Source organism: Salarias fasciatus, chromosome 7 (assembly GCF_902148845.1).
Source record: "Salarias fasciatus chromosome 7, fSalaFa1.1, whole genome shotgun sequence".
NCBI classification, from domain to species: domain Eukaryota; kingdom Metazoa; phylum Chordata; class Actinopteri; order Blenniiformes; family Blenniidae; genus Salarias; species Salarias fasciatus.
Genome location: NC_043751.1, coordinates 9,596,389 through 9,623,122, shown reverse-complemented (window position 1 = coordinate 9,623,122; position 26,734 = coordinate 9,596,389). Strand labels below are relative to the sequence as shown.

The 26,734-nt window shown below is 45.2% G+C and overlaps 1 protein-coding gene across 1 annotated transcript; it reads left to right on the top strand.

Annotated features, from left to right (window-relative positions):
• On the top strand, positions 1-26,734 carry LOC115391665 (coiled-coil domain-containing protein 136-like). The gene is made up of 10 exons (XM_030095971.1): positions 1-85; positions 225-339; positions 11,037-11,357; positions 16,303-16,377; positions 17,319-17,621; positions 18,710-18,827; positions 20,762-21,026; positions 21,188-21,319; positions 23,043-23,155; positions 24,950-26,734. The coding sequence occupies exons 2-10, from the start codon at positions 288-290 to the stop codon at positions 24,960-24,962; spliced, it is 1,392 nt and encodes a 463-aa protein (XP_029951831.1). The 5' UTR covers positions 1-85; positions 225-287; the 3' UTR covers positions 24,963-26,734.

Here is a 26,734-nt window from a genome sequence, read left to right as displayed (position 1 = left end):
CATCTCTCCCCCGCCCCGCTCCTCCCCTCTTCCCTCTCGGCATCTCTCCCACGCTCCGGAGCCCGGATCCTCCCAAACTCCCGAGGTGCAGCATGTTTCTCTCTCTCCCTCTCTCTCTCCCTCTCTGTCTCTGAGTCGTGCGTTGCGTGCGTGCGTGTGAGCGCTGTTGACCCTGCGCTCTGTACTTTGCGCGTGTTTCTTTCTCTCGCTCTCTCTCTCCGCAGCTGAGGTGGGCGCGCGGAGCCTCTGACCCTCTCGCGCCCACTCCCTCCCGCTCCGCCGGGGCTATGGACGGGCTGCGCCTGCCTCCGCTCATAGAGGAGGCTCTGGACTCTACAGGTCTGTGTGACAGCCGTTCGCTTCCTTTCCCGTCGGGGGGGGTGGTTGGTCCGCGTGCGTCCCCGCGCCGCGCGCTCAGGGCAAGGTTCCGCGAGGAGACGCGGAGTCCGTGCGCCTCGCGGGCAGGCTGGCCCGGGGAGGTTAGAGAGGTGTGTGTGTGTGTGTGTGTTTGTCTCCTGAAAGTGGAGATGCGATGGCCGCTGCTGAGGAGGAGGAGGAGGAGGAGGAGGAGGAGGAGGAAGTGGAGGGAGGTGGTCACTGGTCAGGTGGTGGTGAATGGGGGGTGGGAAGATGGTCATGGGGGGGCTCGTCTTTATTAGGAGGTGACAGGCTGACACGCGCACACACTGGGCTTTCCTGTCACACATGGCATCTGCGGACATTTGATGGAGGCGACACTCTGCCAGGTAACGAGCCGCTGGCAGCTGAAGGCTGGGAGCAGGCACGCAGGAGACTCATTACGCGCTAAATCTGTTTCTTCTCAGGCTGATTGTGGAGTCATGCAGCGCTGGATTGATATTTCAGCTCAGCTTTGACTGTCTTTCTTTAATGTGCATGCTGTGAACATTTGTAGTCACACTTGGGTGGCTGCTTCTTTTCTCTGAATGCTGCTGTGTGACTCTTGAGCACAATGCCTCTTTATCTCTCTTTTTTTTTTCTTTTTTTGCTCCTCGCTGAATCAGTACAGAGAAGAATGGGTGGAATGTATTTTTCTTGTTTTATCTAGTGTGTCCTAACAAGGAAGAAGCACATGTTTTGTGCATGTTGGGAGCAGACACTGCTCAGAGGATGTTTATTATTGTGGAGGGGCTCAGAGACCACCACGGGTCAGCTGCCTCCAGGTTTGCAAGAATCTGACTTCCTCTTCCTGTGCGGCACTGCCCCAACACTGAGCTGCCATCAGACCGAGCTCTGAAAAGTTACCGGAGACTTATCAAACCTCCTGTTTAGCGAGTGATTGTCTGATTACTAAGTGTTACGGAGCTGATGTCTGACCATCATAACATGACTGCTGTCTCAGGAGAAACTAACCCCCCTCCTAACAAGCTTGTTCCTGTTATCTTAACTCCAGGGACCTCTTTCCTCTCATCACAGCCCGAGGCATGCTTTTATAAAGCCGGAAATTTAAAGGATTTATTTTTTTTCTCATCATTGGAAACCATCCAACGAGTATGAGAAGTGTTGCCTTTTTAAAGCATATGGATCTCACCGGATGGTGGGATCCATATGCTTAAAAAAGTCAACACTTCTCATGGATCTCACCTTTATATCATAAATTAAATAAAATAAGGAAAATCAACTCAACTCTTCTCACTTTCCCCATCCTGCTGGAGATAAATTATGCACTGCTAGAAGAAAGGCCTCTCGGACAACTTGCTAGATGGACCAGCGGGAACTAAATCCACGCCCACAGATCAATAGAGCACCATCAAGACGAGCGTTTGACATTCTGCAGGCCGTCTGTATGCTCGTATCATGCGTCCGTCGGAGGCCGCGCACCGTTCCTCCCACTCGCACGAGTCGCCGAGCATTCCTACCCGCATCCTTCACTTTGCTTTTCCCACTCAGTATCTCTTCCCCTCTTTTCCGATGTAATCCTCCGCTCTCTCCGGCGCCCACGCACACACGGACGTGCATGCGCGCTCAGACACACACACACACACACACACACACACACACACACACACACACACACACACACACACACACACACAAAACCTTTTGCACCTGCCAGCGCCTCGCAGCCCACACAGCGTTTCTCTCTGCGCCGTCTTCCCCAGCGTTGTGCCCTCATGCTGCGAAATCCACATCAGCAAGTGATACTCCCCAAAGGTACACAAACAGGATTTCTCTCAGCTCTCTGGAACTAATAAACAGCAAAGTTAGATAAACTTTGTAGATGTAGGAGAGGCTGAGGCCCCTGAGAGAGGGAAAAAAAAAAAAAAAGCAAATCAAAACAAATCTTGCATCCTTTTCCACCCTTGGGGTGTCCCGAATCCTTGTTTTCTCTGCCCGAACAGTGTGGTTACATGGGTGTTTTTAATTCGGAATTTGTTTATTCTGAATGAAGTCATTCAGAATTATATTAATGAGCTTCATGTTTGTATGCAAAACACGAAGGATTCAATCCTCTCTCACGCAGGGTCTGCAAAGCGTTCTGATTGGACAGGGGGCGGCCGTGACGTGCTGACGTCTCCAGGAAGTAAACAGCGTTTTTCTCGTCTTTCTTTCTCGATCAACTTTGACACTACAGTTTAGAAAATGTCCTCGTTGTTAAACGCCCGTCAATCTGCTTATATCCAATTCTTCTAAAACTGTTGTTAAATAAATCGTCTCCGTACAAGTTGAAACACAGACTGCGGACCGCCATCTTGGCGTCATCAAAATGGCGTCATCACGCTGTAGCATGCGCAGAACGGCCAGAATGAAGTCGCACCCAATTAGCATATGATACCACTTCAAAAGGAGAATAAATCCGCCGGTCTATTCGGATTTAAACTTAATTCTGAATAAAGTTTTCAGGAGTTTCTATGGCCATTTAAAAGCGGAATCAGGCTTTATTCGGGTAAAAGTCCCATGTAAACGCAGTGATTTATAAAAAGAGGTATAAAAAAGAGTTTTCAAGTCTCTCTATGGGTCCTAGATGAAATTGAGTGCGCTGTATATTTCTCTCTCACTCAGCTAGCATAATGGAAATTTAACAAAAAGGTCGATGAACTCAAGCAGCCCCTTCCTGCAGCCTTTTCTATGGATTTAACTTTATTCTCCTCCCTCTCAGAAATGTTTGGCATTGTCAGCCTATCATTAGCGCACCCTCCTCTCACCCTCTGGGTCTTTATCCGTTTTGGATTTGGCAGCTGCGTGGCGAGCTGTGGTGTCCCCGATTTCCTCTCCGACTGAAGTGACGTGAAAGCTTTCCAGAGAGATTGCTTTCAGGTGGGAGGCGCTGATTTGTGATCAAATGGATTATTACCGCATCGCTTGTTTTCCTGCTTTGTTCTCTGATGCTATTCATATCCCTTAATGAAATTGCTACACCCCAAGAGTACGTACACACTCACACACACATTTCCATTTAAAAGCACGTCCCCTGAATACATCTCCCAACAGTATGTACACACTGACACAGTTTTTGTGCATGCTCATCTAATGAGGCCAAATTATGGAATATTCTGCACTGCCTCTCTATTCCACTGACCCACTTTCCCTTATTTCCCTTTGAAAGTACAAGCATGGGTTTTCCATTTAAATAACAGAGCGAGTGATTAAGACGACCCAACTCTTGTGGTTTCGGTTTCTTTTGTTGTCCTCTCGCGCTGCTGTTGTTCCTCGCTCTCCCTGGAGTTCTGAGTGCCGAGTGAGAAAGCGAGAGGGAGATAAGCTCGCATTAACCTGCTGATACCGCCACCCCTGCAGCGCGCTGCTCAACTCAAGCTGGCGAGTCTCACGCGGCTTGAAGCCGACGGATCTCATATGATGGCGGTCTCGGTGCGTGGGACTCGTGAAGGTGCGCCTGTTGAGATCACACCCAGCTTCTCCTTGGGGAGAATGACAGATAAATGGTTTCCATGGTGGAAGCAAACCTGTGGACAAAAACACAGCTTTATTGCCATGGCGACTTTCCATATGTTGAGGCTCAGGGCTGTTGGTGTGCGGAGGTCACCATGGAGATGAATCAGTCCAGTGTATGGTTGAACCTGATTCCTGTTAGTCTCCCTGGTCCCGCTTTAATGGTATAAGGTCTCATCTGAACCCTCTGGTTGTCTTCCCCTCCACTCCTCTCTTGCTCGCATGGCCTCCATGTTTCTCCTGACTCCTGCCGTTGCTGGGTATTATGTGTTCCTCAGGAAGTGTGCCAGTGCAGGGGGAAAGCTACAACATCAGAGCTGGGCTGGCTTCAAAGCTGGAGCAGGAGCGGGCGGTGTGCATTATGCATGGCCTCCTACACAGCGACTCATGGCATATATACACACACTGAACACATGCAGCTTCTATGATCATGTGCTGTATATGGAGCATAGGCGCAGCAGGAGCATAGGCTGAAAGATCCTGCTGCACGTCAACACACAGGCCTGCAGCACAAATACACACACATGCAGATGTGTCTTCAAGCATTTAGACGACATTATATTGAATTACATAGATTTCATGGAGACATAGGCAACGATATAGTCATAATATAGTGTGTGTATTATTTTAATGTGTTGCTTGCTTTAAGAAATACAGTTCATGTGCCCGACTTTGCTTAGCGAATTTATGACACAACTTGTGTCAAGACAACTTGACAAGTGAAAACAAGCTGTTTAATGATCGCAGTCATTAGAGACTGAACTGTGTGATGGACCGGCGACCCTGTCCATGTGCATCCTGCCCTCGCCTGCAGACGGCTGGGATGAGCCCCAGCAGCCTGCCGCCCTAAGCGGGACTGACGATGGATGGATGCACCTAGACTGAACTCCACCACAGTCACATGGGTGGAAAGTCACACAAACCGAAGTTGCACAGTTTTAGTTAGACTCGTTTTTTAGAGGCCATCAAAAACACAAAGAGTCTGTAAAAGTACTTCTTTATGCTCCGACATGTTGAAAGCATCTTGCACAGTCACGAGGCTCAAGAATCTACTGGATCAGCATTTGTCCCAGGATAATCAGGGAGAAGTTTATTTATCTATTTATCAAACGAAAATCAGTTTTTCACCTCATTATGAAAGAACTGTAAATGCTCATGGTCCTGTTTTAGGGTTACTTTTTGTAGCCTTCAAGCCAAAGGAAAACAAATCAATAAATAATGCTACTGCAGCTTCAGAGGAGTAAGAACTGACCGCAAACAATGGATGCTTTAGATGCCTCCTTGCTCCCACATGCTCAGCTGAGTGCTCTACACAAATAACTGCTGCATGCCAGCTAATGAGACAGTTTTACAAGAGGCCAGTCTGGTGATCATTACTCTCTCATGTTTCCACTGTGGCTCATTTCCTCCATTGTCCCAGTAAATTTTCAAAGAGGACCGTAAAGTCGCTCTCCGAGCCAAAATCTTTCAGCTTTATTTACTAAAAATCTACAAAGTAGTGTTAGCATATACAACACATTTTCTTCTCATAATTGTTGCAGTGTAATAATGTTTATGCAACTTCTGTGTGAGGTGATAAAAATCCGTGGGGTCGCTCAGCATCCCGCTAATCTTTACAACCACCTGTTTTATCCTAACTATTCCCTTAACCTTCACATCAGTTATATTTTATACCATCTTAAAGTTGCTTTTTTAGGCACATTCCTATAACCTTGCTGTTTGCATTGGGAAGGGGGGCTCTTGACACACTACCAGCAGTCCCCGCTGCAGCTAACTCCTGTCTGTTCAATCCTCCTCAAACCTGCACAAATCACCCCTCGCTCCACACCTGTAAGGCGGCCTCCAGCTCCTGTTTTCAGTGAGCTGTCATTTTCTTTTCACAGCTGGTTTGACTCCAGATGCTCCCCAAAACACAGCTGATTTGGATTTGTAATTGGCTGTCAAAGGGAGAGATTACTGTGGAGTCATCTGCTGCACAGATAGCTTCTCCTTACGAGCGCTCTCTGTGCAGCATTTCACATCACATTACACCTGATTGCATAAAGTAGCACGAGGAATGAAGATCAGGGACGTAGAAATTGAATTGACGCAGCTTATTCAGCAGTTTTTATCCACTCCGTGACTCGGTAAGATTTAGTTTCAGTCTTTGCTGCGTGGTTAATGTGCCATCAGTCTCGATGCACAATCTCACTCTCTTCTTCTGCTTTCGTTGGACTAAATCTGCTCAACAGTTTTGCAAAAAGCAAATTTCACTACACTTTAATTGCTGAGCACCTGGATCAATGTTAAACTCAAAGGGCAGGTGTTCCCACATAAATGTTTAAAATGCATGTCAGACAGTTATTCTGAGCTACTGACAGAAGCCGCTCGGCCTGTTGTGTTTTCTGAAGTGGCGCCGCGTCTGCACTGACGTACTCGCGTTGTGTTCGCTCCGACGTGACTGTGCAGGAATGTGCTGTGCAGAGATAAAGCCGCGCTGCTCCCGAGACGACTCTGCCCGTGTCCGTCCCTTGCTCTGGTATGCATGCGGCGTCCATGTCTAATGCGATCCCAGCGTGACGAAAGAGCAGCAGCGCCGTGCCAGGGATGCAGCGGAGTGATCACAGGTGTCTCTGCAGCGGCTGCTGCCGCACAACGTGTTTGACATTCGCTCACAAGGTGACACAATAAAGCTCCTTTATGAGAGCAGAAATAATTAACAGAGAGGCTGAGAAGAAGGCTGCACGGGCCGTTGATATGGTTTTATAAACGCTACTTATGGAGGTGACTGGCTTATATTATGCCAAGAATTACATCATTAATTTGCAGTGATTCTATAAAAGAAAGCCATATACCTGTTTTGTTATCAAGAAAATGTGCTCAAATGGATGTTTTTGGACAAACTCAGATAAATAAATGTAGACTGTGAGTGTAGACAGCATGGTTGTCTTTGCAATACCATTTGTCAGTCAAGGAGAAACACAAAGTAGGATTTTTTTTGGTCTAATTTCAGACTTCCTGAGCTTTTTTGTTTTCAGTTTATGAGATATTTTTAAATTTTAACAGCTGTTGAGATCCATTAGCAGAGTAGCGCAACATGTTTTGGATATTTCTGGTTGTTCTTTATCTGTTGTACCTGTTAACAGTCTAAAAACACTCATGGGTTTAGAGTAAAACTATCCATCCATCCATCCATCCATCCATCCATCCATCCATCCATCCATCCATCCATTCATCCATCCATCAATTATATTGTTTAGTCTCCATTACTCTGAAAATAAATTCAGTTTTAATGAAACAATCAATCATTTTTAGAGCTTGCACTTCAATTTACTATTTTTGAAGAAATAATTCTGAAAAAAAAAGGAGGAATTTAATGGTGCAATAGCTTTTTCGCTCCGGAATGAAATATTTCTTGTTGCACCTGAGAACATTCCTTTCAGTTTAATCTTGATTGCTGTAAGTCCATTTACTGATTCATTTGTTGACCAAAAACAGTTGGAATTCTAAAAAAATGCTGTCAAATTTTCACATGCAAGTAAATTTCACTTTACTGCTAACTGGATAATAAAGTCACTCCTCCTAAAATGTGGGTAACTTCATGTAAAAAAGAAAGATTTCACACTTTTTCTGCTGCCCTCTCACCACTTTAAAGTATTGTGCAGCCGATGTTCACTTCAAATATCCACAACTGACATTGATGCTCAAGACTTGTTTGCAAAGAGACTTTGTCAATAAAATAACTGAAAACCCAGTTAATTTTGGATGACCTTTAACCTTTTTTTACATTTCTTCCTGTGTTAAATAGACAAATAAATACATTTTTCATAAAGAAATACAAACCAAAGAACCAAAAAATCCAGTGCCACTTGGGCTGTGCTTTCCTGTTATACTCATTATTCATAATCCAGATTTGTCCTTTTCAGTCTTGCATGCAGTCCATTTTCTCAATTTGTGTCCAGTTGGTGCTTCTTGGAGTCCCAGTGTGTGTGTCACCTTGTCCATTAACTAGGTTTCCTCCACAGTCTTTATCCGCTGATCCGATTGCTTTCTTGTTGACAACGAGGAGTAATTCAATTTCAGTTCAGTTCGGCTTTATTTATATAGCACCGAGTACAGTACAGTCATTTCTTGACACTTTTACTGGAAAAAACCAACAGATCCGTATGAACAAGAAAAAGTGACAGTGGAAAGGAAAAACTCCCTTTTAGAAGGAGGAAACCTGCAGAACCAGGCTCAGAGGTGGCGGCTTTCTGCTATTCCGGTTGGGGTGAGGGGACAGGAAGAGAGAAAAGGAGAGGACAGACAGACTGATAATCATTAAATATACTTTTTATGAAGTATTTGTCGCTCTTTGGGAAGTTTACATAGATAAAGGACCAAACAACACTTAAGAAATTCATTTCAATATTTGCCCGAGTTCTTCACTTACATTTTCTCACATTTTCCAAGAAACATGAGAATGAGTCGCATCAAGATGTACGCTGTTTCACTTATTGTGCATGTAGCTGCGTGCTTTTCATTGTTGGTGCAATAACGAGGCGAGCCAGATTCTTCCAGGAGCCACTATCGTTTTCAATGGCACTGCTGCAGAGAAATAAGTTTGATAAGATGGTAATATGACATTTGTAAATGAAAGCTGCATTTAAAACCTACAGCCGAAATGTACCAGAAACCTCTGGAGTCTCAGCTCTGGGAGTTATTGCGCCCCGAGTTCGACATCATAAAGGATTTGGGAGTGAGCGATATTCAGTGGGAAGTCTTTTGTCTCCTGATGGCCTTTAGCCGCCGCTGGCGATACAAGCAGCCCCGGCTCGCTCTCCGCTCCAGCGGCCCAGCTCCCCTCTTTATGACTAACTCATTACACCCACATCAAAGTTTAATGACAAAATAGCCCAGCGCTCATGAAACCTCTCACAAGCCTCGCAGGGCCTGCATTGTTTAAAGTAACGTTATTACGAAGCGGGAGGGATGGAGGGAGGCTGTCACAGATATATGAGGAAAAATAGGCTACACGTGTGAGGTTGTGATGGAAATAGTTACATGTAGTGAGACGAGAAAAACAAGGCAGGGAAATAATTATCGCAAGAGATGGAAGGATCCCCAGAGCCAGGATTACACCGGTGAGCATCAGTCTTAATTAGATAGATCTTTAGTTAATGCTGCAGTCTGTCCCCTGCTGCACCCGCTCTCTCATCACGCCTCTGTGCAAACACCATCCCCTGCTCCCCTGCTCCCATGCTCCCCTGCTCCGGCGCTCGCACAGCTTCCTGAGCACAAACAGCCAGTCGGAGCCACTCAGAGACCACTCGAACAGGAATCTGCAGTGCTACATATTAATTTATCTCCTGAGATGGACTTGACACCCAAAAGGCGAGCGATTGAGTAATAAGAGTGGGATGAAAGCAGGTCAGCGTGTGCGTGACGTAGGCGGAATTTAAAAGGATGAGACAGCCACCAGACTGATCTTTTTACCTTCTGAGAACAAACCAACAGTGAATGTAATCACCATTTAGCTCTGTCCTCTCAGAAAGCCTCGGCTGACTAATGGAAAATGACTTCAAACGGGGATTTGTCATCAAGTTATCGCTCTGAAAATGATTCCTTCCCGTTTAGCCTTCTGACCCGTTCTTGTGTTTGTCACTGCACCTCAAGCAAGCGGCAGCTGTCACAACATCAAATCCGGTTCATTTCTTTTTTTTTTTTTTGTTTTGCCCAACAACGTCCCATTTGGTTTAACGCAACAGCTTTCCAAACAAGCCCGGACTGAATGAGATGGAAAACCTCTGAAAAAACAAAAAACAAAACAAGAAAAGGGCCTGAGCCAGCCATGCGATGTGACAGTGTGGACTGAGTGAGATGTGTGTCACATCCCTCTTACTATGAGAGCTGCTGGTGTTATTATGGACTCTGAGCTGCATTGCTGAGCGGTGAGTCACAGTGGCTGCTTCAGCACAGCAGCCCACCTTCCCCATCTCTCTCTCTCTCTCTCTCCCTCACTTTGAGTCAGCTAACTCACTCCCCCTACTGGACAGATATTTAAAACTACAGTGCAGAATTTAAATTAAAAAAAAAAAGCATCTTCCACAAATAGTGGCTTTGTCAGGATAATTGAAATGTTGAGACACAGCATGTGACACGTTTTTGTTTACGTGCACATGTCATTTTCCTCCTCCAGTGCATGCATGACCTCGGTTTCCATCGCTTTTGACGTTTACATAGATTATTCAAAGTGAGGGGTGGCAAAACATAGGGCTTGTTGGCCGAACTGGACCCGTGAGAGGATCCATTCCGGCCCGGGTTTGCAAAGTGTGAAAATCACAACAAAAACGTTTCAGCTGCTATTCCAGTTTTATTCACACACTGTTATTCTGAGTCTGAACTTGCAGGAACTGTGTTGTGAGAAGTATCGGGCTTTCAAGAGAATAATGTTGAAATCACACCTTTTTTCCCCTTTGTTGATATTTGTAAAATTGTATTTAATGAAGTTTTCACAATGTACTGATGCTTCTTTGCAGTAAAACAAAGAGAAAACAGTTGGAGTTGTAAATATGGTTTATTATGCTGTGTTATTGTAGGTTTGAATGTGATATCTGTTTTAAATGAAGATACATGAGTGAGCTGGTGTAGTGGTTTGCAGCCTGGCAGAACAGTGAGAACACCCCAGGTTTGATTCTGGGCTTGCCAGCCTTTTCTGTGCAGAGTTTGCATGTTCTCACTGTGGGGGGTTGTTCTTTTCTGGCTGTTAGCTGCAGTTTCCTCCCACAGTTGCTGTCGGCTGGTGACCATAAGTTGCCCCGTGGTGGGTAATTGTCCGTGTCTCTGCAACCTGTTCAGAGTGTACCCAGCTGGGACCGGCTGTAGCGCCCCTCCCACCACCCCCCCTCACTACCCCAGGGGCCCAGTGCTGGATAGAGCAGCACTGAGGATGAACTGGACGTAGGAGTGGTGTCGAGAGAGGTGTTGAAGAAACTCGGTGCCACTGTAATCACAAGATGGTGCTGTTGATTCAAAAAGAAAAGACTGTTTGTTCTGCTGCATCCAAGCATGACTGGATCTGGCTTTGGGGGGTGAAGGTGTGTGTGTGTGTGTCACTCTCTGTCCCCATCAGGCTCCCCTCACTAATATCAGCGCTGTCTTTCCTCCAGATGACCCCTGCGATCTGAAAGCCGAGGGCAGCCCCACCATGGACAACCAGATCACGGCCAAGGAGCGAGGCGTGCTGGGGAGCAGCGAGAAGGAGGAGATGGACCGGGACGGGGCTCGGGAGGAGGACGAGGAGGGCGAGGAGAAGAAGCTGAGGGAGGAGGAGCGCGAGGGGGAGGAGAAGAGGAAGAGGCGGCAGGAGCCGCTGACGGAGGAGCAGGAGCTGGAGGAGCTGAGGGCCCAGGTGCTGCAGCTGCTGCTGGAGCTGGAGGACGCCAGGGAGACGTCCAACAAGCACCAGGAGAGCTTCCACGAGCTGCAAGGTGAGACCGAGGCCGTGCTCCCACACTCTGTATTCATCAGGTAACCTTAAGTCGACCTCAGAGTGAACTCCAAGAAAATGTCCTCAATCATCCAACCGCACGTCCGCGATAATGGCTGTTTTATGACCGGCAAAGGTAAATTACACCATCTCTCAACATGGGTGACTGAGTTCTTTATTCTGTCCTTCACAACTCTGCGGAATATGTTAAACAAAAAAGAAAAAGAAAAAAAACTGCTCTTCTGAACGGATTAACATAAAACAATCATTTTCTGAATAGGAATTTAGTCCTGTAAAATGTAACTGCTCTAAAGTGAAGCTGAAATCTGTGATTTTACACCTGGTTAATGAGAAGTTAAATTGAAAGCTTGACACAGTTATGATGCCAACCAGGGCCAGTTTCACTGCTTTTAACTGAGGTGATTTTTTTTTCCCCTTTCCTCCTTTAGTCCGACAGTCATGACGTTTAGTTTAGAGATGTTTGGATTCAGTTTGCGTGTTGCACCCCTCTCGCTACCTCCTGCTGGAGCCTGTGTGGGGTTGGAAGTGCTGTGTGACGCGCGGTCAGCGTGGAGTAACTAAATCATATTTTCAGGGAAAATAATTAAGGAAATTCTAAAGGTAAAACCCCATTTTCCCACCCGAGTTACGAACACACTCGATGTATGTCTCGCGGTGGAAAAGGAGGACTTTATATCCACTGGTGTCCTCATTCACACGCACAGTGCGCATGCGTCATGTCCCGTCGGATGAATGACTTGATCTTTTCACGTAAAGATCTTGTAACCTAGCATGAATTCATCACTCTCCAGAAAAAAAAAAGATGAGCTCAGATTTAAAATAAATAAATAAATAAAAAAAAAACGCCCATCGAAGAAAATAAAACTGTATTGCTCGTGGAGACTGACAACCGCTCGGCAATGTGTTGAAGTCTAGATTCACAAGCTCACATGCTCTCGGATCACTGCTCTATGGCCGTAAGGCAAAGGTAATTGTCGTGAGTCTTAGAAACACCGTGTGCATCCTGACACAGGCATGCTGTATAGATAAACACCAGGTTACAATCTCACGTTTTTTATTCTCCAAACTCAACCAACACGTAAGATTAAAAGACAGTCATGGTCTCTCTAAGAGCACAGTTTCAGGTATTAAGGTATTTTATGCCTACCACTTCTTCAAAAGCGAGTTGGGGGCGTGGCTACGAGTGCATATTTACATACGGCAGAGTGAACGCACAATAATTGCTCCGAAATTTAATAATACGCTGTTATAATTCATGAAACATTGACGATATTATGTATAAACAGTATCACTGTGTGATGTCTGGATTAATTCAGCACTGCCTTAAAAAAAGCTTAGGCTGCCATTACAGAAGAGGACCTGGCTGAGAATGGCTCTTGGGGCTTGAAGACACTGAACTGCAGATTATGAGTTGTCTTGTGCATGTGGTAATGTGATGTTCACTTTAATGTGCAATTCAACCACCCTATGCCACCCTGGTAGATCCGCCCATGCCTGGAAAGCAACTCCATGCCAAGAGCCTGTCTCATAAATGTGTCTGCACTTCCTGTTCAGCAGCCATTTGTCAAACATGTCAGCTCTGCTTCAGATTGTGCCTCCTTGACCAGCTCTGATTGGTTAACAGCGAAGATAAACACTGGCCAACGCACTCTCAGGAACAAAATGAGAGTGTGTGCCGGTCTACACCAGATTCCAGATCAGGGGGATCGAGCTCTGGACTTTGTGCAAACCTTAAAATTCCAAAAAATAGTGTTTTAAGTATAATCGTTTAGGTTGCTATTCAGCATCAGCCTTTCCTGTTATTCAGCAACCTTGAAGTGGCTCAAGAAGATTGATGATCCCATTCTGGAAAATGTTTTATGCCTCTTTATTAAAACGTGCAAATCTAAATCAGAAAACCTCTGACAGGCAGACCCAGACGAGCCCGACAAAGGGAGATATCACACAGTATTTCATTAACTTACTGTAATTTTCTATTGGAATCAAAAGATCAGAAATTGCAGAACTTAAAATCAAAAACCTTTATGTGGACGTCAGAAACATTAACACGTCCGGAGTTTCCTCTGAAATCTTAATACATTAACCTTCACTAACTATCATCGCTGTCATCAGAGTCTAATCTCACACACTCAAAACAAGCCTTCTGGTCTCTTCCCGGCTCAGATTTCCAGCCCTGACGGTCATGCCAGCGCTGCTCATGAGAGCATGCTGGTTGTGTCGAGGCGTAACTGTTTATACGCGGTTATTTACTCGGCCCTCTGCTCACAGCCGCTGAATAGAGGCATCGCATCATACCTTAGAAATGATGAGCCTAATGTTCAGGGACGCGAGCGGTGAGTAAGTCCCCGGGAATGAGCCTCCAGAAAGTTCAGCGTGTGCGCGTGTGAGCGTGCGCGTCCCTCTCCGAGGCCCGGCGGGCTCGGCGGCGCGTCCTCGGCGGAGGCAGGCATTCCTCAGACGACTGCGTGCGTGCTGCGGGAAGCTTCAGACCGAGCGTCCCGGACCGGCGCGGCTCCCGTGGGTCTGTCAGCAGCTGATGTTTGCAGATGCTGTAGTTTCGGTTTGAGGTTTCTTTTTTTTTTTCCGCCTCAGCGCCACGTGAAGAGCTGTGCATGGTAAACGGCATTTTACAAGTTAGTTAAAAGTCCAAAGAGAGGCTGTACCACCTTCTCTATCAGTTGCTTTCTTCGTGAGTATGAATGAATAGTTTTTTCATATTATTTCTGCATTTGGAAGTGAGGAGGGCCTCTCTAATCTCCTCCATCTCGCCCTCTGTGCTCAGCTGATGCTGACCTCCTCTGACCCCCTGCAGGGCCTGGCGCCACGCCTCGGGGCACAAAACATTTTTTCCAGTCCCGGCCCCTCCCTCAGGAACTCTCTCCCTCAACCCCTCAGACTGTAGTAACCAGACCTTCTCCTGTACTGCTTTCACCCCATCACCATGTGTGTTTTCAACGCATTTTTATTTTTTGCTTTCGTTTTTATTGCGCTTTAATCCTCTGAACTATCTTTAAGATTGCTGAGAAGATTATTATGGTTATGGTTATCATTATTTTTATGATGATTGTAGCCACAGAAAGTGGTGCTTGCTAATAGCAAATTAACAGCTGAGCTAACTGTCTACGTTAAGTGTATATAATGTTTATAACATCCATTATCTGAGTTCATAATCAGCATGTTGCAAAAATACACCGATCAGTTGTAACATTATGAGCGCTCCGTCACATCCTCACATCTCTGCGTGCTGTCGTTAGTTTCCGGTGGAGTTTGAGGTACAGTAGGTCATCTGTTGGTTGGAACGCTCGTCACGCTCGTCACGCAGATTCACTTCAGATTCAGCCAGTCGTCTGGCGTCATGATTTGGTCCTTGCCAAATTGCCTGAAGTCCTTTTTGAAAAAAGTTAACTTGCTGTCCAGAATATATCTTCTTACCCACTAACAACACGACGAAGAGATGATCAGTGTTTTTCATTTTAAATGTCACTGCTCGTATCGTTTTGGCTGATTTGCTGTATATTAATTGGTAGCAAACAGAAAGTGCAGATCTGAGGCTGCTGTGAATGTCATCAGTTTTTCACTTTCAGTAATTGATATCCATTCATCCATTTTTTTTTTTTTATACCACTTTATCCAGTTCAGTCTCACTGGGCGCTGGAGCCACGCTTAGCTGGCAGTGTGTGAAGGCAGCAAACACCCTGGCAGGTCACACACACACACACACACTCACAGCTGTGGGCAGACTCCTGCAGAAGGTCCATGCATGCAGCAGGAGGACATGTGAAATTCTGGAAAAAAGACTTGAATCTACAACACTCTTGATGAGACGTCAGTTTCAACCACGACATCAGTGTTTAGCTACTGTAAGTTAATCACTCATGAATTTACATTAGAATTAATTGAAAGTGTGTTCCAAAGCACGACTGAGGGTTGTTGAGTGTAAATCCAAACATTAAAAGAGCCCAAAAAGCCAAATTCTATTTTACAGATGTAAAATCCCGTGATAAATTGATGTGTAGATGAATAATTATGAGGTGAAAAAAACAAACAAACAAACTTTGAGGCAGTTAGATTCCCACAACTCCATCAACGAGGCATCTGATCCGTCCCAGAATAATTGTCCAGCCATAAAGAACTATCTTTAGCCTCGAGAAGAACAAGGAGTCCTGCAACAGATGGTATTGCCCCCACAGAGTCCTGATCGTCACGTCATGGAGTCCGTTTGGGAGGAGAGAAAGAAGATATTAAAATGCTTGGAACAGCAACCTGCTGGCAGTAAACTATTTTTTTTTGTTAACTACATTTTGCCTTGAGTTTATTGACCAGTATATCCTATTAATATCTCCCATAACGTCGAGTTTGGGCTTCGCACCACATTGAAGCTGCATCATCTATCAGTTGAAAAAGCATGTTTTTTTTTGGTTTGAGGGATCCGTGAGGACGACAGCGTCCACATTTAACTCACCACTGCTCCGTATTTAGCTCTCTGCTGTCGAAATAGAGCCACCAGAGAATCTGCCTTAAGTATGCAACAGAAATCATTTGGCACAAGACGTTCTGAAAGGGACCAAGAAGAAATAGAAAGTCAAAAAATAGCAGCGAACCAAAAACTGTGAAGCTGGCAGCCAAAACACTCAACTTTGTCTTTCTTTTCCCTCCCCGCGTGCTTTCCTCTTAATTTGTTAAGATTCAGGAGCAGAATGCTGCTCGTGCCGATACGCTGCGCCGCCCCTTAAGATCAGAGTGGCTGTATTCGGCTTACAGCAGCACACAAAGCTGCCCGTGTCATTCAGCCGCGCCTCAAGGTTGAGCAGCTTATCAAGTTGTCATCTTTCTATTGGCCTGCTGGACTGACTTTTCCCTCTTATCTCGCTCCCCTGCCCCCCCCCATCCCCCTCCCCGCTCTCCTGTCTGCATGTCTTCAACAGGTCTGCTGGAGGATGAGCGCCTGGCGAGCGCCCATCAAGCGGAGGCTTTCACACGACAGATCCAGAATCTGCAAGGTGCCGAGATACGATTTCACCCCTTTTTTTATTTTTAAATGGAATTTTACAACGTCAGCACTGGTGGTGATCAAAAATCAGTTTCTACCTATATGGCACATTTCCTATCAGCAGGTCAGGTATTACAATCAATCAGCAGTCAGTCCATTTTATGTTGTGCCTCTTGTGGATTATCTGTTGTGTCTCAGCCTCATCGTCTGATCTCAGACAGAAAGCACCATGAAGGCACATTGGGACGTAATTGAGTAGAAAATGATACCTCCTTGGGGCTAATTGATTCGAGGACATTGTCTTCTTTTGTGACCATTTTTTCCTATTTCATTTTTCGAAAAACAAGGCTTAATGGGATTTGTGCTCAGTCATGTGAGGGAGAATAAAACAAATTTAAAAATATAACGGCAATTCAATCCCTCCAAAAGCCATGTGTAATGGCTCCGAGAACATGCAGTAAAAGATTAAGAGCACTAATATGAAAAACAGAAGAAGAAAAACAACTATTTATTTGTTTCTGAAGTAATTCACTTTTGAAAAGAAGGTCTGAACTTCAAAGACACAGGAGGAATAATACAAAAAGAATAAAAGATTGCGGCATTGTCCTGGTCGAAGGTGGAGACCATTTTGTTTTCCTGGGAATGAACTAATAAGCTCAACCTGAACCTGAAGAGAAGCATGATGGTTACCGTCCGTTACATCAGCTCGTCTCTGCACGCAGACACACACACACACACACACGCACACACAAACACACACACCACCCCCTCACACAAACACATGCTAAAACTCAAGTGAGAGCACACACATTTACACTCACGCCGACACTGCAGTCTCGCCCACACGTCCCCCATAAAAACTGAAAAAAACAACCCAATGTCCTCCTCCTCCTCCTCCTCCTCCTCCTCCTCCTCCTCCTCCTCCTCCTCCTCCTCCTCTCTCTGCTGCAGCCCAGCTGCGCTCTGTGCAGGAGGAGATGGACAGTCTGGAGGAGGAGAAGGAGAGCGAGCTGGCCGAGGCCCAGGAGGAGCTGCGCGCCGCCCAGGAGGAGGTGCTGCTGCTGCAGCAGGCGGCGGAGGAGGCGGCGGCCGAGAGGGAGAACGACATCGCCTCGCTGCAGGAGGAGCTGTGCCGCCGGCGGGCCGAGCTGCAGCGCCTCAGCGAGGAGGCCCAGGAGTACGACCTGGAGATCACCACGCTGAGGGCCGAGATCAGCATGAAGAGCCAGAGGAGGGAGGCGGAGAGGAGAGAGGGTGAGGAGGGGGGAGGATGTGGCAAACTAAGAGAAAAACACAAGTTTCACCGTGAGAAGGGTGAAGCTGGCCTCATTAGGCTGCACATAAGCCTTCTTCTCCAATAGATCATTGGACATTCAGTGCATTCAAAGGCAAGTCTTCATTTTTTACCTTTTTTTTTCCCGGTGTGTGCAAACATCTATCAACACAACTCATGATAAACAACACAAAGAAAAAAAAAAAACCCACTCTCTCGGTCTATCGTGGGCAATTTATCCAGCTCGCTACTCGTACAAAAGCTTTTGATCATTCGTTGTGAATGTATTAATCAAAACATGAGGTTATAGATGGCGTCGTTCCTCCGCAACGCATTCCCTTCCTGCAGTCAAGAACTTAGATTACGAGCAGGGCTCAGTAGATTTTACAAATTACAAATGGGACTGCTGGGACTACTGAGGGAGTGGTGTGTGTGTGTGTGTGTGTGTGTGTGTGTAGGATATCAGTAGCATGAGGTCATAATGAGGAGGGATACACACACGTCCAGCTCCTGACGTCAGCTCGGCTCGGCTGGGCTGTGCAGCTGAGGCCGGGGTGGGACCGTGGGACCTCAGCTCCTCCAGCTCTTTGAGGAAAACCTCATTCAAAATGCATTTGTTACGCAAGGATTGTCTCATCCCAACGGGATGTGAATCTGAAATAAATTGTTCAACATTACAAAAAAACCCCACAAATATTATTTGCCTGGAAATAACTAATTTGTAACTCAAATTTTAACCCTTGACAACATGAAGTGTTCTGGAGGGACTTCACCACCGGGAGATCACAGACTTACATGCAGACCTTTGACCTTACTGCTTATGATGCTAATTATTCAAACGCTACTCTGACCTCTAGAAGATCCCTGTAATAATAATAACAATCAGCCTGATAATATGTTAAATGATTCCTTGGACAAGGGCAGGGTTTTCTGTTCAAATTTAACTGGCAAATCAGTATGCTGGACGGTCGAGCTGTGTCTTTAATATGTTTTTTATAGCTAAAGAGGAGCTTGACTGACCGCTTTTTTTCTAAAATATCTTTATCGCCGACCTTCCTCCTGGTGACAGGCGACGTGGACCTGCTGAAGGAGGAGTGCCGTATGCTGAAGGAGGAGTGTCAGGCCCTGAAGGAGGACAACAGACGCCTCTCCGAGCGGCTGCAGCTGCTGCAGAGACAGAGGACCTGGTGAGGGGGTCAGCGGCTGTCGGCTCATCAGCTGTGCTCGCTGGATCAGCTGGAGGGGGAAACCCTCCGGAATACCGCCCCGCACCCCGGCCTCGCGCGGGGACCGCCGGCCACCTGTTTAACCACCGCAGCAGATCAGTTATATCATATGAAGAGTTTGACCTAAGTGGTAAAACCATCTGGTGCTCCATTGACAAGCAGTTAGATTTCCAGTTAGAGCTCATTTCTGATGATAAAACCTCTTCTGAAATATTTAACGAACATTTTTTTTTGCTAATTTCATTGCATTTTTGAAGACACGGCAATGTAGTGATGAAAAAATCAGAACTATTTTAATGATAGATATTATATCGGAAAAAAAATAAAACTGCAAAGCAAGTGTCTTCATCAGTTTTATCTGGCCTTCTGCAAGCTTTAAAAATTAATTCAATCACTTTTTCTCATTTAGACACATTTAGGCAAGCTGGAGCTGATTCTAGATGACGAAGCATAGACAGAACATCAGTCCATTACAGACAGAAGATCCCACACAAACACAGGGGTGTCAAACACATTTCACTTTACAGGCAGTCCAATTTCATGTTGAGTAGATCTGACAGGTAAAATAGTGCTATAATAACCATCATATCAACTGTAAATTGTCGCAGAGCGTACTTGATAATGTTTGTATTTTAACAACACTAAACTGTTTAGATAGATAGATAGATAGATAAAAACTTTATTAATCTCCCAAGGGAGAAATTCAGGTGTCCAGCAGCACACACAAATCATTCGCACGCAAATAAATAACAACAGTACAATAAAGTGCTCATAGTGTACTCAGGCACATCTGTTATACAGCTTGATTGCCGAGGGGATGAACGACCTCTTGAAGCGCTCAGTTCTGCAGCGCAGTGACAGGAGCCTGTTACTCCGGTCACTCTTTTGAGCTACAACTGTGTCGTGCAGTGGATGTTTGGGGTTCCTCAAGATACCCTGCATTCGAGCCCTCATCCTCCTCTCCAAGACTGCTCCAACAAAGTCCACCTTCCTCCCCATCACAGATGCACACTTCCTGATCAGTTTGTCCAGCCGATTGCTGTCTCTTTTTGTCATACTGCCACCCCAACAGACAACCCCAAAGAAAACAGCACTTGCCCCAACAGACTGATAGAAAATGTACAGCATGTCACCACACACGTCAAAGGATTTAAGTCTCCTCAGGAAAAACAGCCTGCTCTGTCCTTTCTTATACAGGGCCCGAGCCTGCTCTGCAAGGTGCACGCCCAAGTATTTGTAGGTGTGAACAACCTCAATACTCTCTCCGTTGATGATGACAGGTTGATGAGAGGGCTTCCCTCCAAAGTCAGTGATCATCTCCTTCATCTTAGAGGTGTTCAGAATAAGACCATTGTCCCTGCTCCAGGTGGTGAATCCCGCGATGAACTCCCTGTACTCGTTTTCATCCCTACCCTTCACACATGCGACAACTGCAGTGTCGTCTGAATACTTCTGCACATGACACGCAGCAGATCTATGAGCAAAGTCAGCAGTGTACAGTGTGAAGAGAAAGGGAGATAGTACTGAACATTAAGACAATGTCAACATAAAGCCAATTTTAATGAAACCTTCTGGTGCAAAACACCTTTTGCATCATGCTTGTTTTTTAAGAAAACTGTATTAAATAAATCAGTCTTTGGAGTTTTTACCATTTGCTTGGCAGTTTGCAGGCCGGATTGGAGCCTCTTGTGGGTGCATTTTCTCCCACGGGCCTTATGTTGGACACACCGAGGGGAAGCCACAGATTATCCTCATTTGCAGGTTTTTTTTTGACTGCGGTAGGAAACTGAAGTGACTAAATGGATTAAATCAGCATATGCACAGGGGGAACATGCAAATTTTACACAAAGATTAGTTTAAAAGCACATCACTGAAGTGTCTCCTCCCCCCTCCAGCTCCAGTGTGTACCTGTCCCTGAAAGAGGAGGACACGGAGGAGGGGGCGGCGGAGGCGTGCCCAGACGAGGTCATGGCGGAGAGCTACATGACCATGGCCCAGTCGGAGAACTGCCGCCTGGTGGACGCCTCCATCCAGAAGAACATCTCCTTCGACGGGAAGCCCGTGACGCCGACGGGCTGGAACGGCGGCGTCGGGGAGATCTTCTCCCTCAGAGACCAGCTGAAGCAGGCCGAGGAGAAGGCCTCGCAGGTTCAGAGAGAGGTACCAGCACTTCCTGTCACAGGAAACACAACTAAATGTCAACAATCCACCACCAGCTGGGGTGTTTTTTTTTCATTTCTTCTTTTGATTTCACGGTAAATTCAATAAAAAGCAATTATGCTGGTTGTGAAGACGGATGGTCTGACCTCTGTGTCCCGCAGTGTGACGGGCTGAAGATGGAGCTGCAGGAGCTGCAGATTCTGTACGACAGCAGCCAGCGGGAGCGGGCGGCGCTGGAGGAGGAGCTGCAGCGCTGCAAGGCAGAGCTGGAGAAGCTGTCGGGGGGAACTCAGGTGAGAAATGAACAACGTAATCCGGCGCTGTCGGCGTGAAGCAGACAGAGCTGCCATTTCAGCGCCAACAGCTCTGAGTGATCAATAACAGGACATTCAGCAGCATTAGCATTATTTTCATTGCATTCTAGCCTCTGGACGTTGTTTTCACTTTTAAACGGCTTTGAATTTATTCTGGAAAAAAAAAAAAAAAAAAAAAACAATTTTCCAGCTCTGATTTTCTACATGACTGAAGAAATAAAACGCTTCTTTCTCCACAGCCACACTGTCAACTAACGCACGACACTCCTCACTTTACTCTCTTGCTTATCCTCTGTCTGTCGAGCCCACTTTTCTCTGTGTCCCATATCGTAGAAGTTTATGTTTGGATATGAGCTGACCTGGCCTGTCAGCACATATCACTACTTATTGTGTGCTTGGGGCCGGGGAATATTCCCCCCACCGTGTCTGTGTCCTGACCGCGCTGTGGCAGCAATGCTTAAATACAGCTGTTGGACAAAAAACACAAAATCTGTGGAAAAAAGAGAAAGTATTGAGGCACAAGGGAAATAATGCGCACTGCACTGCTGCAGCCTATACGTACAGCGACAATAATAAAGAACCTCAGCAGGATGCAAATGATCCTTTTCATTCGTACGTACATAATCCTTTTGATAAAATGTTGTTTGAGAATCTACTTGCAAATACATGAAATTTAAAGCAGTTGGCGGTTTGCCGATTCATGCCTGTGCAATTCTTACATAATAGCTACTTGAAAGTATGGCTAATCTGAAAAATCCTGCAGGATTTGTGTCTTCAGACGCTTCTGCCTCGGATGCTGCGTTCTTTAAACCAAAAAGCACCCCGATTTAAAGAATTTCTCATTAGATCAAAGTAGACTTGCCCATTATTTGCCCTTCTTTTTCGATTGCATTACTGGATGAAACTTTATTTCATTAAAAAAAAAAAACCCCAGCTGAAATAGATCATGTTTTTTAAGCTGCACTTTCATGCACAGAGTGACTTGAGTGCTCTGACAGTCAATTTTCATACAGTTTTATATATATATTTAATAAAAATTGAAGGGAAATCACTGTCTGTAGGGAAATATAGGCACTCAAAACAAACCACCAACATTTGGGAATTTGGATTTTATTTTGGAAAACAGCCAGCAAAAACCAAAGCGGTCCTTTATAACCAAAGAAAGCGATCTGAATGTGTGTTTTGCCGCCAGCAGCTGTGCTGAGATGTCTCTGCGTCGTGTCAAACTGTCTACTCGTGCCTGTCTCTGCTGCTGTCCTTGTTCTCTGAATGTCCATGACCTCTCAGCCTGTATTCCAACCAATTTTAAAACACAAAACAAACCGAACGATCTCCCAAAACGAGGATAGAGAGACTGCATGCCTTCCTTTCCCTCCGTCTTTCTTTTTGTCGCCATAACATCACGAGCAGCCAGTGGACGCCTCACGGGAACGCTCACACAAACTCACGTTGAGTTGATATTTATGTCACCGATGAGTTGTGCATTGTTTAATGGCAAACACAAATCGCTCCATCGCAGCCCCTTTCCTTTTATATCACAGCCATGTCTTTTAATTTAGTGTTTGTCTCGGTTTTCATGGTGGTGATTCATTCGTGCTGTTGTGTCTGTGGGTGTATTAAGTGTTTATCTCAGTCCATTCATTCATTCATCCGTCCCCTTCATCCCCATGGCCCCTGTGTTTTGTTTCTGTTCCCTCCTCAGAGATTCATCCATCCGTCTGAGCACCCTGTTCTCTCCATCCCCTTCATAGGAATGATTGTAATAGTGGCTGTGGTCTGGTGCTGGTTGTCGGAGCTGGCGTCCCAGAGAGCAAGGTATGGGAGGAGCGTATCTCCGTCTGACGCACACGCAGTGGATTAGCTCACCCAAATTATGAAACACGCAGCGCTCGGTCAAAGCAAAACACGACCGTTAAAGTTTTCATCTGCTCAAGTTATGAGATGTAAAAAAAAAAACTGAAGAGGGTAATTTTGTTTCTGATTACTCCAGACTCTCTGAACAAATTCTCCACAGTTTTCATTGACAAATCGCCTTCGGCAGAAATTGGATCATTTAGACCCCAGGGACACTCAACAGTAAATGGTTGCAGTAGTTTCAGTTCATCTGAAAGTGGAGCTCCAAAAACAATCCGAGCAAGGTTATTTTGCTTAAACAACTCCTGTAAACACACACACACACACACACGCACGCGCGCGCGCGCAATCAATAGGACGAGTGAGTTTGAGGCATGAAAGCAACAGCTGATGCCAAGGCTGAAGGCTTTTATGTTTTTCTTTTGAAAATGTACAAAAGCAGTGTGTTTTCCCCCCGACTGCTTTAAAAACATGAGAAGAAAAAGTCTTTTCTACCAGAAGTATAGTTTGAGTGCAAAAAAACCCCCAAAAAAAGAACATTTTGTGCATTCCTTTAATATTACAACACGCAAATATATTTCCTCTAATTTGGGTGAACTAGCCTTTTCTATTATTTACTAAGAGCTGCCAAAATGGCTTCACTCTATCAGTTAATCAGTCAAATATTTATGGAAGGTGGACAGTGGACGAGTAGGCAGTTTTGCAAATTATAACCACTTTTTCTTTTTTCTCTTCTCCAAAAATATTTAACTTGCGAGTGTATTGAAGTGCTTGCTTGCTGAGGCGTCGATGAGAAGACTGGCACCACTCTTGTGAATTTGTTCGATACTGAAGCTACAGCCAAAGGACAGAGCGGCAGTCAGGAATAAGCCACCTCTGAAGTTCACTAATTAACTCGGTGTGCTTAACAGTAGGCACTGCCACATGTAAAACAATAATTAGCGGTCTTTAGCGGGGGGGGGGGGGGGGGCTGAGAGTCCTGAGGTTGTCACCGCAACAGATGCGGCATTTAAATGCTTAAGTACTGAAAAGAAAAAACTGCTGTTGTCAAGAAATAGTCACCACATGTATTAAACCATTCAAGGGGATTTTTCCTATCAAAGCGCAGTGAATAAGGTGTGTAAATATGCGACTTTCTGAGGAGAATATACCTTTCAGTGACTGGCAAAAAGAGCTTCCATTTGAAGTCTTGGTTTCTAAATAAAAACCTTATAACCTGGTTCACTATTTGAAAGTGTTCTTTCTCAAATTATACTCATATACTCTTCTTGGTCTGTTCTGTTGGTAGGAAGTAAGCAGACCCGCTGCAGTGCGAGTATGCTCGGAGCAGTCGTTAAGTTAAGTGTGAGAAACAATTCTTGCGCTCAGCAGTCACCATTTCAGCTCCTTAGCAGCAGCAGAGGCGGCTGCAACCATGAGAGAACCCAAAATCTCACAATGCAAATAAAGGCTACAGTGCTGATGATGTGATTTCCACAAAATAAAGTCAAACTACAGAAAACTGCGTGAACAAGAGGAGAGTGTATTTCAGGGAGGCCATATGTCGTCCAGAGGAGCCTCCCTCCTCCTGACTGCAGCGTCGAACTCTTCAGTACGGCCGTTAAAGTGGTGACCGCCCTCTCACCTTAGAAAGCAAGCGAGCACTTTTCCTAAAATATGGAGAAGTTGATGAAAGGACCTGGTAATGGTGAATCAATGAGTGACAGAAAGCCCGCACCAACTCTTTAACGCTGCTCTTTTCATGTCTTCCCTCAGGGGAGTGAGGTAGGTTGGAGGTCCATTGTGACCATAACTGCAGCCGCAGCAGTGCTGCTGGCGGTGAATAGCTTATTGAGAGCCCTGGTCCGGAGCTGACTGGACGGGTAACAACAGCACGGGGACGGACGTCCGCTTCACACCAGCCCTCCATCGCAGACTGACCTGGAATGACCTCAATGTAACCGAGCTGACAACTGTAGGTTAAAAAAAAAAAAAAAAAATTAAAAAATAAAGTGTGATCTCTGACGAGTCGGTACGAGAAGCACCACAGACTGAGGACGGTGGACTCGGTCACAGGAGGGATGGAAAACAGCGGGACGAGGAGCCGGCCTGCAGACTGATGGAGCCCAGTCATTCCTCCTCTGTGTCTGTGAATATTACTTTGTCTTCTTTAACAATGTGACGAAATTAAGCTTTTGTTTGTTTTCTTCTTAAGTTTATTTAACTGTTATTTATTGAGTTGTTTCTGAAACTGTTGTTGTGTCTCTGATAATAATGGAAAACATGCAGGCTGGACGGTGAATGCACTGAGTAACATAATGTACATACTGTAAACTCTACAAACACCAACAGTCTGTTTAGTGACGTACATACAAAATCTCGATATATTAATATAAATTCACACAGTTTTACCTTACTAGGGATACTTTTCCCTTTATAACTGATTAGTTAACTCTTGTGTAAATACAAGTATTTTAAAATTTCAAAGCAGATGACTAATAACTTACTAATTAATAATCTATCATGTCAGACATGTGGTGCCCAGTGTGTTGGCCTGAATTTTCTTCTTTATCCTTTTTAAATTGATATTTAATCAAAATGCCAGAAAAGTCAGATTAGTTCTCTCGACTTTTAAATCTTACGGCCATTCCTGCAACGTTACATCTATAGTATGACTTGCTGTTGTCTCGTTATGTGCTGGTAAAGATGTTTTTTCGGACGCTGGCGTAGGAAGAAGACTCTGGGTCTGTGTCGTCTTGTTTTCTCAACATTTTAAATCAGTGTCAATTTCAATGCGGTGAAAAAAGCTTTCTGTCCTCTCCTCGCCATCCAGATTATATTTGGCTTTGTTGTTCTTTTTTTTTATTTCCTGTTCCACAACAAACGCATTTTACTGAATTTTAAAAGGGACTGGGGATTGTTTAGGGTACAGAATAATTCAAGACCTGTCAGCTTTACTGAAGACAAATTTCATGTGACAAATCTGTAGATCTGAAGGAAACCAGATCAGATCGCGGATGCAGTGAAGTGAAGGGACGTAACTTCTGGTTTACGGATCCAGATTATTTAAACATGAGCTTCTCAAAAAGAATGAGTCCAGCCATCACATCAGATATGTATACATATATATTGAATGATTTTGTTTACATTTGTGAAACGTTTCTGTGTGAAAAGTCATGAAGCAAAAAGCATGCTAGAAGAAACATAGAAGCACAATATATCATTTATGTAGGTTCTGTGGACTCTGTTACTTTGTATTTCCTGTAAATAGATGTGACATACAGCACTCTGGGAGGGATGTTTCTTAAATCCATTTGTACTAGCTTTGTAGAAAGTTGAATCTATTTTGAGAGAGCATCGTATATTTGATAGCTAAAACATAAGCTATGTAAATGTTTATTTATGGTGATGTTATTCCGAAGAGTCGCTGACATTGCTCGCCGTTTTCAGGGCCTCTGCGTTGGACAGTGGCGTAGTCATTGCATGCATTTAGATTGCAGTCGACCTTGGTTGACGGAAAACACACGTTGGCTCCCGAATTTCTTTGAATTTTAAAGTTTC